This window comes from Pelodiscus sinensis, chromosome 12 (genome assembly GCF_052426305.1).
Source record: "Pelodiscus sinensis isolate ZL-2025 chromosome 12, ASM5242630v1, whole genome shotgun sequence".
NCBI lineage: Eukaryota > Metazoa > Chordata > Testudines > Trionychidae > Pelodiscus > Pelodiscus sinensis.
In genome coordinates, this window is record NC_143063.1 from 6,730,894 (window position 1) to 6,743,479 (window position 12,586).

At 46.8% G+C, this 12,586-nt stretch overlaps 1 protein-coding gene across 5 annotated transcripts in view; it reads left to right on the forward strand.

Moving 5' to 3' along the window:
* Positions 1-12,586, forward strand: part of CPNE2 (copine 2) — a 162,839-nt gene that overhangs the window by 87,535 nt on the left and 62,718 nt on the right. For all 5 annotated transcript variants that reach the window (XM_075940373.2, XM_075940372.2, XM_006121032.5 and 2 more), the window contains 3 exons: positions 2,152-2,223; positions 4,132-4,215; positions 11,271-11,360. In XM_075940373.2, coding sequence (XP_075796488.1) covers positions 2,152-2,223; positions 4,132-4,215; positions 11,271-11,360 — 246 coding nt within the window. The remainder of the gene's footprint in view (positions 1-2,151; positions 2,224-4,131; positions 4,216-11,270; positions 11,361-12,586) is intronic.

Consider the following 12,586-nt stretch of genomic DNA (forward strand, 5'->3'; position numbering starts at 1 on the left):
CAGTACAGCAGAAGCCTGGGATCAGCTGGAGTCCCCAGCTGACTTGAGCTCGGTGCAGCACTACCCCTGTGAAAGGCCGCCCCAGCATTTCCAAGGGGCAGCACTGCAGGAGCCTGGGATCAGCTGGAGTTCCCAGCTGATCCCCGGCTGCTTTGGGCTGCCCCATTGAAATTAACGCATAAATTGTGCTCTGCGTTAATTGCAGGCATTAATGCGCATTAATTGACAGTCTTACTAATAATGTTAGGAACTATTAGGAAAGGGTAGATATAATGCCACTGTACAAATCCATGATACATTCACACCTTGAATTCTGCGTGCAGGTCCAGTACCCCACGTCAGAAAAGATCTATTAGAGTTGGAAAATGTACAGAGAAGGGGAACAAAACTTCTTTTAGGTATGGAAGAGCTTCCATATGAGGAGAGATTAAAAAGACTGGGACTGTTCAGCTCACAAAAGAGACGACTACCTCTATGTAGATATATAATAGCTGGAATCAAAAAAGAATGAGAGAAGTTTAGGAAGGATAGGACTATCAACAGCTATTAGCCAAGATAGTCAGAATCCCAGCTCTATGCTCTGGGTGTCCCTAAACTTCCAAAAGCTGGGAGTGGATGACAGGGAATGATGGATCATTTGATGATTGCCCTGAATTGTTCTGAAGCATCTGGCATTAGCCACTGTCAGAAGACAAGACACTGGACTAGCTGGACCATTGGCCTGAATCAGGGTATGTCTACACTCACACTTCATCGACACAACTTTTGTCATTCATGGGTGTTTAAAAAACACTGCCCATGAATGACAAAGTTTTGCCGTGGCAAATAAAAAGTGTGAATGTGGTTTTGTCGGCAGGAATGCTCTCCCACTGACAAAGCAGAACCCCCTTATAGGGTGTGCAAGTATTTTCTTGGCAGAATGGCAGTGAACAGCGTTCACCCGAGCTGACCTTTAGCGACAAGGCTGGATCGACACAAAGCTGCTTGGTGTAGGCATACCCTCAGAGTGGCCATTCTTATGAAAAGAACCAGCTTCGCTTGGCTCAAGCCCAACAGAAGCTCCATAGCTCACTGTTTTTAAGCTAATCGTTTTGGGAAGCAAATGTTGTAGGAAAAAAGCTATTTTCAGCTTTGGTCAATGTCACTTTCCAAGGCTGGGTCAGAGGCAAATTGAGGGAGGGAACACAACACATTGCATCAGTGCTAACCATATCACTCCCATGGACTTATTTTTCTTTCTACCAGTTTAGATTTTACCCAAAAAGCTTCTGTGAAATTAAATGGGGCAAAGAGATCATGGCCCAACTTTCGTTTGTACAGCATTTGCATCAGCCATCTTGTACTGGAACATGGCCTGGGAAGACTAAAGAATAGAGGGCAGCAGACATTTGGTCAGCTCTTCCGTGGAGTGAAAAAGTGGGAAGCAGGGATTTTGGAAATAAGCATCAGGCTGATGGACTGTAGTAACTCAGCAGCCATTCAACAAAGAGCCAGTATGTCTAGGCTATCCGGGTAAAGGTGACTAGTTTGAGTTTTAAGCTTCAAAGACAGAGAGCAGAGGAGTAGTAGAGGGGAAAAAGGTATCTTGATGGTTCCTTCAGACTCCTCCATGTCTCCGTCTGAGTCCCAGTAGCAACACTTGGAGCCCCATCCTATGTCTTGGTTTGTATAAGTTCAGTGGGGCTGCATATGGTGAATGGATGCATCCATACATACCCAATTTCAGGATCAGGACCACAGATGGTTTAATTATGAGTCATGTGTATTAATCAACCTTGCAAATGATTCCTGTAGGTGAGGAGTATGGTGATCTTTTTATAAACTCACTAGTCTTTGGGTTTTTTCATTAACAGTTATAGAAGAGGAGGGGGTGGGGAATTAGACTTGTGTGTGCACTGGTAAAGTTACTTACAGTTTGACAAAGCTGAAATTAGTCTAAACCCTTGCTGTATTTTAAGCTATGTAATAAGTTTATTTGAGAACAGGTTTAACGCAGCTTGTAGTGATGCTAAAATAGTACATGATTAAATCAAAAAACCCAAAGTGGCCTAACATTCCCTCTCCTAATTGTGGGTTTGGAATCTCTTATGCAATTAATCATGAATTTAATTTTCATTCTAAAAATGAATAAAATGTTCTCTTGTCTTTCAGATAGCTGCCCAGGAGCTGTCAGATAACAGAGTGATCACTCTGAGCATGGCTGGCAGAAAACTGGATAAAAAGGTATGTGGGTTTCCTCCCCTCCCCCCCAACATGCAACCTTTAAACATGTTTATCAGCCAAGGGATCCTGAAAATTATTACATGTGAAAGTGACTCAGGATAACCTAATATAGCGGTTCTCAAACTTTTTGGGCTCCGGAACCCTTTACATGCATAAAAATGTATGCGGAGCCCCAGTGGTTCACTGACTGTATGTGTTGTACCTATCGATGTTTCCAGTTTGTCAACCTCGCGGAACCCCTGGAGATGTCTCACGGAGCCCTGGGGCTTCACGGAGCACAGTTTGAGAAACACTGACCTAATAGATAGTAATAGAGATTGCAATGGCACTCAGCAGATCTGAGAGGAGTGGGTTCCATTTCCATCTCTATCATTGGCTTGCTGGGTAGTCAGACAAATAATTTTGTCTCCCTAGCCTCAGTTTCCCCATCTGTAAAATGGGGATAGTGATGTTTATTGAAATTGCTTTGAGATCTACTAATGAAAAAGGGCAGCCGTAAAGTGAGACCCTGGGATCAGTCCAAACGTTTGCTCACATATCATTGCTGCTGGACCTTTACTTCCTTGCCCCATCAGTTGTGTTGGGTGCTTTGTCTTTTGAGGATATTAAACAACAAACCTGTTATTACTCACCATTTGGGGTCAGATTTTGATCTCTTTGAGTAGCACCTTACCCCATGAGCAATATCATTGATGGCAAGTGGACTGCTCATGGATTATATTTTGGGGATTGGCCTAAAACTAACAATGTCAGACTATGGCTCTGTGTGCCGGATGTGTGTGCAGCTATGAATAATCTCTGTGCATATAGAGAAACTGCCTGTCTATAAACAGCCAGGAAACAAGCGGATCTTTATCAGGAGTGTAGCAAAAGATAGTGAAAGTTGACAACAAACAAGCATTGGCTGGAGTCAGTATATCTCCGAGAGTATATTACATGATTTGTGTGTCAAGGCTGCTGTGGTTTGCTCTAGAGAAACCACAAAAGGGGTTGCTCTGTGCTCTTTATTGCTGTGAATATCTTTTCATTCCGGGACATGTGGTGTATATTTTGAGTTTTTTTAACACTTCAGATATTTTTCTAACCCTGAATTCAGCTGCAAGGTTTTCCGTTGGATGCAGAATGCATATTCTTAGATGTACCTTTGAGACTAACAAAAATACCTCTCTGTGCCTTTTGCTCCACTCATCTGAAGAAGCTGGCTGTGCCCACTAAAGCCTTATTCCCTTCCATGTTAAAACATATAAGCTGTACAAAGTCTGGTTGAAACAGAGTTGTTTAATAAAAAGCGGGATTTTAACCCAGTTTAATTAAATGGTTGCTTCGTGGTGTGTGAATGTTCTTAAATGGATTTAAACCTGTCTTCTGTCAGTTTGGCTGCCTTCTTTTAAATATGCAGGGACAACCTAAACTGCTAGAAAGTTGGAACTGCTACAAATATGTCCATACTTCAAGGACAAGTCCTATATGTTTAGGGTATGAGCTGCAAAAGTGCTTAGCATTGCTGTTACACTGCGCCCATTGCATCAGTGGAGTTTGATCACTGACTTCAAATAGGATCAGTCAGACTAATGCTGAGAGCTTTGGAAAAACCACATCCTTAATACTTACAATGTGCAGGTCATAATAAAGATGAGGCTAGCTTCTTTTATAACAATGCTCCCATTTTAGGTGCTTATTCTTAATCCTATCAGTTACTCTTGTAAAATGTGGGGATGTTTAATAATCACTTATGGTCACTTTAATTCTGTGTTATATTCTTCCGTGCCTCAGCAGAAGACAACTAGGAGGACTAGGTCCTCTACGTTGTAGTGGAGAGTGTCATTTCTCTTTTTCAGGGTGTCCCGTGCCTGAGCATTGTATGGCTGAATGGAATAATTGTATAACCTATATTGCATTTTTCCACAGGACCTGTTTGGAAAGTCGGATCCATTTCTAGAGTTTTATAAACCAGGCGATGATGGGAAATGGATGCTGGTCCACAGAACAGAGGTGAGTAGGACTATTATTTGAGGCTTTAGATTAAACAGTTGGGGTATGTCTAGATTACATGGCTCCGTCGACGGAACCATGTAAACTACTTTACCCGACATAATCAATGAAGCGGGGATTTAAATAATCCCCACTTCATTAAAATAAACATGGCCGCCATGCTGTATGGCATAAGTTTCACGAGGCATAAGGGAGTGGTCGACAAAGGCTTCCCTTGTCGACCAATCCATGTCTAGACTGCTATGCTGTGCCGGATCAGCTGATTGTCGGCACAGTGCGGTGGCCATTTTTATTTTAATGAAGCGAGGATTATTTAAATCCCCACTTCATTGACTATGTCGGGTAAACTAATTTACATGGCTCCGTCGACGGAGCCATGTAGTGTAGACATACCCTTGGTGCCTTTTTGTCCTTATCCTTTTTTCTGGTAGCATTACTGATGAGGGGACAGATGGACCTTGTTGTAAGTCTTTTCCTTGCCTAGCCATGCCGAAGACTGTGTGACTTGGAAGGGGAGAGAAGTGATGGTCAGAATTGCAGCAAATGAGCTAAACATATAATTGACAGGCAGAAAGAGGCAGCAACGGGGGGGAGGGGAAAGAGGAGGGAGTACTTCAAAGTGGCAGTGCCGCATGCAGCCTGGGCAGACCCTGGGCTCCACACGACGCTGCCACTTTGAAACGCCATGTGTAGCCCGGGGCCAGTTGGGGTGTCTCCAGGCTGCATGTGGCATTTCAAAGTGGCAGCACCACGTGGAGCCCAGGATCAGCGGGGGATTCCATGCAACGCTGCCGTTTTGAAATGCCGCATGGAGCCTGATGCCTGGTTCCCTGCAGTGTTTCAAAGTGGCAGCGCTGCAGGGAGCCAGGGGTCAGCAGCTGACCTCGGACTTCATGCAGCGCTTTCTCCTGTGAAGTGTAGCATCAGCTCTAGGACTGTTGCTACACTTAAAAGGCGGAGGTGCTCTATCGAATAATCAAATAGTCGATAAATGCATTGATTATTCGATTAGTCAGTTACTCGATATTTAACATCCTTAGTCTCTTCTAGTCCTACAAGTCTATAATCAATGTATTTTTAGGGTTTCTAGTTATGGGGGTTTATTAATTTCATTTTGACCATGCATAGTCATTTCCTTACCTTGACTTCAACCAGAGCAGCTGATGCTTGGTGCTGCTCACAAATGTCTCAAATTGGGCACTCAGAATCAGAGGCTGCTTTTGACAGTGTTGGCCAAAGCATTCTAACTGATGGGTAGAGTCTCATAGACTCATAGACTTTAGGGTCAGAAGGGACCATTATGATCATCTAGTCTGACCCCCTGCACAGTACAGGCCACAGAATCTCACCCACCCCTCTTAGAATAATCCTCTCACCTATGTCTCAGATATTGAAGCCTTCAAATACTTTGAAGGCCCCAAGATGCAGAGAATCCTCCAGCTGAGATCTGTGCCCCATGCTACAGAGGAAGGCGAAAAACCTCCAGGGTCTCTGCCAACCTACCCTGGAGGAAAATTCCTTCCCGACTCCAAATATGATGACCAGCTAAACCCTGAGCATGTGGGTCAAGACTCACCAGCCAGACACCCAGAAAGTTCTCTATAGTAACTCCTATTATCCCTCCATTGACCTATTTCCCACTGATAATGAATGGTCAATTAGTTACCAAGATCATGTTCTCAAACCATCCCCTTATCATAGAATCATAGAACTGGAAGAGACATCAGAAGGTCATCAAGTCCAGCCCCCTGTTCTAGGCAGGACCAATCCCACCAAAACCATCCCCTTATCATAGAATCATAGAACTGGAAGAGACATCAGAAGGTTATCAAGTCCAGCCCCCTGTTCTAGGCAGGACCAATCCCCACCAGTACAGTCCCTGTGACTGCTTAATCCCAGAGAAAACGGAGAATTTCAAATCTAGGGCCATCCATTCAGAGCTAAGATGAACTGAAAACCAGAACTGGTTGGGAATTGTGGAGTGTTTTTCTAACACAATGCCCCCTTCCTACAAAACTGAAACTTTCCATGGGAAAACTTGATGTCATTTGCTGGCCAGCTCTAGAGACACATTTTAGTGAGTCCCATTTGACTCATTACTGGCTGCTTGGCACTGGCAGTATTTGTTCATTATCTGCTGTGAATTTTGTTGGGAAACCTGACACTCAATAAAATACATGGATTGCGAAGCTTGGTGCCATACATGACAGAGTCTATTAAAGTTTTATTTTCTATAGGCACCTGAGGGGGAAATTCTGTACATTTTCAGGGGCTTAAATAACGTCCCACTTAACTGCCCTGAAAATAAACTGGAATTCTGAATGACAGAAACATCTAAATGGTGGGGAGAGGAAGGTACTAGAATGAGGTGATTGCTGGCTCCTTTGGGCTGCAGCTTTTCATATGTTCCTGGCTGTTCCTGTCATTAGGTGTTGTTCAGTAACAGAGGTGTCTGCTGCGGAAGGCTAATGCTGTCATTTCAGTGTGTTTTAAAGAAAGATGTGAATCCACAGCTGGGTGCCATGTGGTGAAATACGCATTGATCCTTTCATAGACACCCACCCCCAGAGCATGGTGTCTAGCAGCGTATGGGCACCATGAAGTTTGTGGTCTTAATGTGCGTGGGTTTCCCCCCCGGGGTTTTCCAACTGGATGGAGGAAGTGTTTACAAATCTTGCATTAAACTGTGCTCTTAAAGTCAGGTTTTTTTCTTATTCCCTAACGGGGAACTGTCTGCATCACCCATGTTGCAAAATAAAAGCCAGTCCGTGCTTCGCGTCACTAGCTGCTGACAGCTCAGCCTATCCTGCCAGAGCAATGCTAATCCTGATTGTTTGAGGAAGCCCTTGATGGCTTTGGAGAGATCAGAAATTTTAAGCAACTAGAAGATTTGCCCAGTGTTTGCTCAGGTCCTTAATGCAGTTCAATTGTGTTTTTTGGAAAATAAATGAAAACGTGCACGTTTCATTTGTTTGAATCATTGCTCTGGGGTGGGGCTGGAGTCTGCTGGCTGTCCTAGCGAGAGAGGATAATCCCAGCCCCCTCTCACCACAGCAGCATGGGGCCACATGAGAAGTGACTCTCCATGGCTGCTGTGGCTCCACCTGGCACAGCCGGGGCAGAGGTGCATGTCCCCTGGCTGGGGCAGGTCCAGGTTTGTCTGCCCCCTGCGGTTCCCAGCCAGAGTGAGGAATGCAGCAAACTGTGCACTTTCCCCTCACTCCCTGACAAAGGGGAACAGCCAGCAGTGTTCCCGTATGAATGGTGGGGAGAGAGCTGTAGCCCCCCCTCGTCCTCCCAGAAGAGCACCTGGGGGGGTGGAGGCTTGGGGCTGGGGCAGTCCTGGAAGGGGGGTACACCCTCAGCCAGCCCCTTTCACCCTCCTGGTGATTGTCTCTTTTTTTGTATGGTTTTGTGTGTCCCCATATGCATGGGGGGGGGGGGAGCTTCAGCTCCCCCACCTCCACATAACCAAACTATGACCTTGCTTTAAGTTATGGTCAGAGGAAGCTACGTACCAGATTTGATGGTCCTAGCCTGTACCATTTGGGAGGAGTTCTTGAACAGACAGACAATCTCTCTCAAATATATAGTAGATGTACCTGCCATGTATGTTTAGTGTTCATTGTTCTGCATGGCTGAAAACTGGCTGGGAGTGCATCCTTGAGAAATGGAAGTTGTATTATCTGAGAGAAATAACGTGGAAAAATACATTCCTAATCTTACCTGCTAGCATTTCCAAGGGAAGGCTGAAGGCATGTTTGCCTTCCTTGTGAAGCCGCCTGTTTAGAGTGTTATGCTTCACGGCGATTGGTTGTTTTCAATGTCACTCAAGGGTAGGACAAGAAGTAATCAGCATAGTTTGCAGCAAGGAAGATTTAAGTTGGGTATTTACAATTGTTTAAGCCCATGGACAGTTAAGCACTGGAAAAGGGTTCCCAAGGGAGGTTGCAGAATCTGGAGTTTGGCTGCGTGTATTTGGAAGGTTTTGAACAGCTTGAGCATATCCCTGTCCAGGATTGTCTAGGTTTATATAGTCCTGCCTCAGCACAGGGAGCTGACCTCCTCCCCACACTTCTATGATTCCCCCCTCAGTGCATGTTCTGTGTGAGAGTCGTATAGCTCTGAGCTGGGAGATTGATTCCATAGTTCCTGCCATAGAAACTCGTACTCTTCGCTCTGGAAGTCCCAGCATCAGCCCGGGTTGAAGATGCCTCAGATTGGAGACGTTATGTCTGCCTGCTTTTACACTTTGGAGTCCTAACAAACAGGAACGGTTTCCAAGCAGGAAAATGCCCTTTCTGAGACAACTCAAGTTGAATTTCGGTAAAGGAGTTGCCATGTGGACCAGCCCAATGGCTCAGGGCTCAGATTCCGTGCCTGCCGCTGTTCCTAGGTGATGCTATTATCCATGTAATGCATTGTAGCTCCTCTGACCTCACCAGAGCTACGCCAACCTTGGGCCAGTTGAAAGTTACTAAAAACATGTCTCCAGCCTTTGCTTTGTGTTCAACACTTCACTTCCACTGGCTCCTGCTAATCCATTAGTCTCCAGCCTTTTAACCACAAGGTCACTTTTTCAATTTAAGTGCAATGTACGATCTACCGCAAACCCAAACACCCTTGCCCTGCTTCCTTCCCCCCCTTCTCTGAGGCTCCACCCCTGCTCTACCCCTTCTCCGAGGCCTCACCCTGCTTGCTCCATCCCCCTTCCTCCATGAATCTCGATCACTCACACCAGACTGGGGTAGCGGGTTGGAGTGCAGGCTCTGGTCTTGGGCCAAGGGGTTTGGCGTGTGGAAGGGGATGCCCTGACCGTAGGGAGGTGGGGTGAATTCTGGAGTGGCCTAGGGGATAGGGCATTTGCTTGGGGAGCTCAGGGTTGGGGGCTCAAGTCCCTCTGCCCACCCTGGGAACGGCTGCACAGCCAACACAGGTTGCTTCGGGGATGGAGCTGGCTCCTGCATTAGGAAAGCAGGATAAGTGATTATTCCCCTTTATTCGGCTCTGGTGAGGCCACATCTGGAGTACAGCCGCTCCCCGAGTTGTGAACGGTCGAATTACGACCGTTTGCACTTACGACCAAAGCTCGGAAGCTCCCATGGAGCGGTCGTAAAGACGGTCCCCGAGTTACTAACGCGACCCGCACTTACAAACAGCACGGTCGCATGTAACTCAGTGGGATCTGAGTTATGAACAGTTCGAGTTACGGACCAAGTGTTGGTCCGTAACTCGGAGAGTGGCTGTATTGTGTCCAGTTCTGGAGCCCCCACTACAGAAAGGAAGTGGACACACTGGGGAGGGCCGAGCGGAGGCAACCAGAATGATTAGGGGGCTTGAGCACATGACCTATGAGGAGAGGCTGAGGGATTTGGGTTTGTTTAGTCTGCAGAAGAGAAGAGTGAGGGGGGATTTGATAGCAGCCTTCAACTTCCTGAAGGGGGGTTCCAAAGAGGATAGGGAAAGGCTGTTCTCAGTAGTGACAGATGGCAGAATAAGGAGCAATGGTCTTAAGTTACAGTGGGAGAGGTTTAGGTTGGACATTAGGAAAAACTATTTCCCTAAGAGGGCAGTGAAGCACTGGGATGGGTTCCCTAGAGAGGTGGTGGAGTCTTCATCCCTAGAGGTGTTTAAGTCTCAGCTTGACAAAGCCCTGGCTGGGTTGATTTAGTTGGGATTGGTCCTGCTTTGGGCAAGGGGCTGGACTTGATGACCTCCTGAGGTATTTTCCAGCTCTGTGATTCTATGATAAGAGATGCCCTGAAAGGGGGTGGTAGTTCTGGAGTAGCTTATGGGATCAGGCATTCACCTGGAGAACACAGGCTGGTGGGTTCAAGTCTTGCCTACCTTGGGAGTGACCAGACAGCCAACATAGGATAAGGAATCTGCTGAAGGTTAAGGAGGTGGGGTGGGGTGGGCTCTGGAATAGACCAGGGGATAGGGCATTCACCAGGGGAGCACAGGGTGATGGGTTCAAGTGCCACCCACCCTGGGAGCAGCAGGACAGCTGCCCCAGGGATGGTGCAGCAGAGCCAAGGCAGGCTCACTCCTGGCCTGGCCCTGCACCACTCCTGAAAGCAGCTGGTATGTACAACAATGGCACCATGTGCTGCCCCTCATCTACAGGCACTGACTCCACTGGCCACAGTTCTCTGTTAATGATCAATGGGAGCTGCAGGAGTGGTGTCAGCAGGCAAGGACAGCGTGTGGAGATCCCCTGCTCTGACCTTCTTGGGTTGCTGCATGGACATGCCAGCCATCTCCAGGAGCCCAATTGCCACAGGGATAATTACTCCAGACACAACTGCTACATCTAGATTGCATCCCTTTTTCATAAAATCTCCCCTGCTTCATTAGCATAAAAATGGCTGCCGCTTTTTTCGACACGGAGCTTTGGGGATAAGGGATCTTTCGGAAAAGGCTTTATTTTCCAAAAGATCCGCGTCTAGACTGGCGCTTTTTTCCGGCAAAGCTCCGTGCCAAAAAAAAGCAGCAGCCGTTTTTATGCTAATGAAGCGGGGGAGATTTAAATCCCCGCTTCATTAGTAATTGCGATACGTCTAATTTGCATCCCTTTTACGAAAAAGGGATGCAATCTAGATGTAGCCAACAGGTTTAGGCATTTTAAATCTCCCTACTCAGAGAATTAAATGTAAGCATACATGTTGGGTCAGGAGAGGAGAGGGAAGGACAGTGTGTGTGTGCGTGCGTGAGAGTGACAGAGATTTACATTGCCAAGTTCCCTCCATCCCCTTCTCTCTGCGTGGAGATAGGGTACAGGCGTGGGGGGACAGGGGACACCCTGACATCAGCACCCCCCTCTTCTTCCTCCCACACCCTCACAGCAAGCAAGAGGCTCCCAAGGGGCAGCTCCAAGGCAGAGGGCAGGTGGACAGTAGGTGGAGGGGCAACTGAAGTGCCAGCACATGATAGCTTCCTGGCCAAATCAGTCAGGATCACCTGCCAGAGGCTCCAAGTTCTGCCAGTAGATCCCGATGTACTGGTTGCTGACCACTGTTCTAATCTAACCATTTTCTTTCCTTCCCAAACCACAGGTGATTAAGTACACCTTGGATCCCGTATGGAAGCCGTTTACTGTGCCTTTGCTGTCACTGTGCGATGGAGATGTGGAAAAACTGATCAAGGTAACTCTGTTATACAGAGCAACCCTTACGTTGCTCTTGGTGCTTTTTGCATTATGGTGCAGATGGCAGGGGAGGAACGTGATGGTGGCTTCTAGGCTGAAACTAAGACACATCCAGACCCAGCGAGGAGGAGCCTGTGTGCTACCAAGGAATAAGTCCACATTGCTCTGATAAATCCAGGGCCCCAATGTTACATCATCTATCTGCAGTGGGTGAGCAACTGTTTCCTGGCAAAGGGCAACAGAAATTGCCCCCTGCTTCCCAGCTCCTTGTCACCCTGTCTCTTTGCCCAGCCATCCTACTCTCCCCATGGCTCTGTGTATGATCTCAATTTCCCAGATCCTCCCCTGGCTCCCAGTCATCTTTATTTTCCCCTCTGGATCACCAAACCAATCCCCCCTCCACTATCACCCCTGCCAGGTCTGTCTCCTGCCCCATCTGCATTTTAATCAGGCAGCTTCCTTCTCATCGCAGGGGACGGTCTCCTTTCTTTCAGTCCTGGAGCTCAGCCCAGAACTGCAATTGCAGAGAAAGTCCTGCCCAGTCCCCCGGTTGGGGCATGCTCAGTGTGTACAGATTCTTCAGGAAATTTAGCCATGAAAAACTAGCAAGTCTCTACTGAGCATATGCAAAGTCTTACATTTATTTTTTTCAAGGGCTTAAAATTGTGGCAGATTTTCAAGGGACAGCGAATAGCATCCCTGCCACAAAGGTCACCATCTCTGCCCAATTTCAAGTCTCTGGTCCAAAGCAAAGAAAAGCTCACCAACGTTTACCATAAGTAAAACAGTATGTTCTCAAACCTCATTGCTGAAAACTGCCGAGCCATTTTGGCTAAAAATTTTCAGAAAAATTGAGCCTGGGGCAGACACACCTGAAATTAAAAAGTTTCAGTTGAAGTAGTTACAGTTTGGCAACGTTACAAGCAACTGGATATAGGGCTTTCTAATAGGAAATGCGAGGCAATCGTAATGATGGGTGGTACTACCAGCTCCGCCTGTAATAAAAAGCCTTTACAGTTAGCACAAGGAGTGAGTGACAGCGCTGGACTGTTGCATTGCCACACGCTCTGGCAACACTTGGATCTGGAAAAGAGGATGAGATTGTTCAGTCACTACTAAGTAGCGACTGCCTGTTCCAGTTTTAAAACTCAAATGTTTCGGTTGTTACAGTGTACATCCGTGGCAATTCGGGAGGGGCAGTACACATAGTACCTCACTACATAA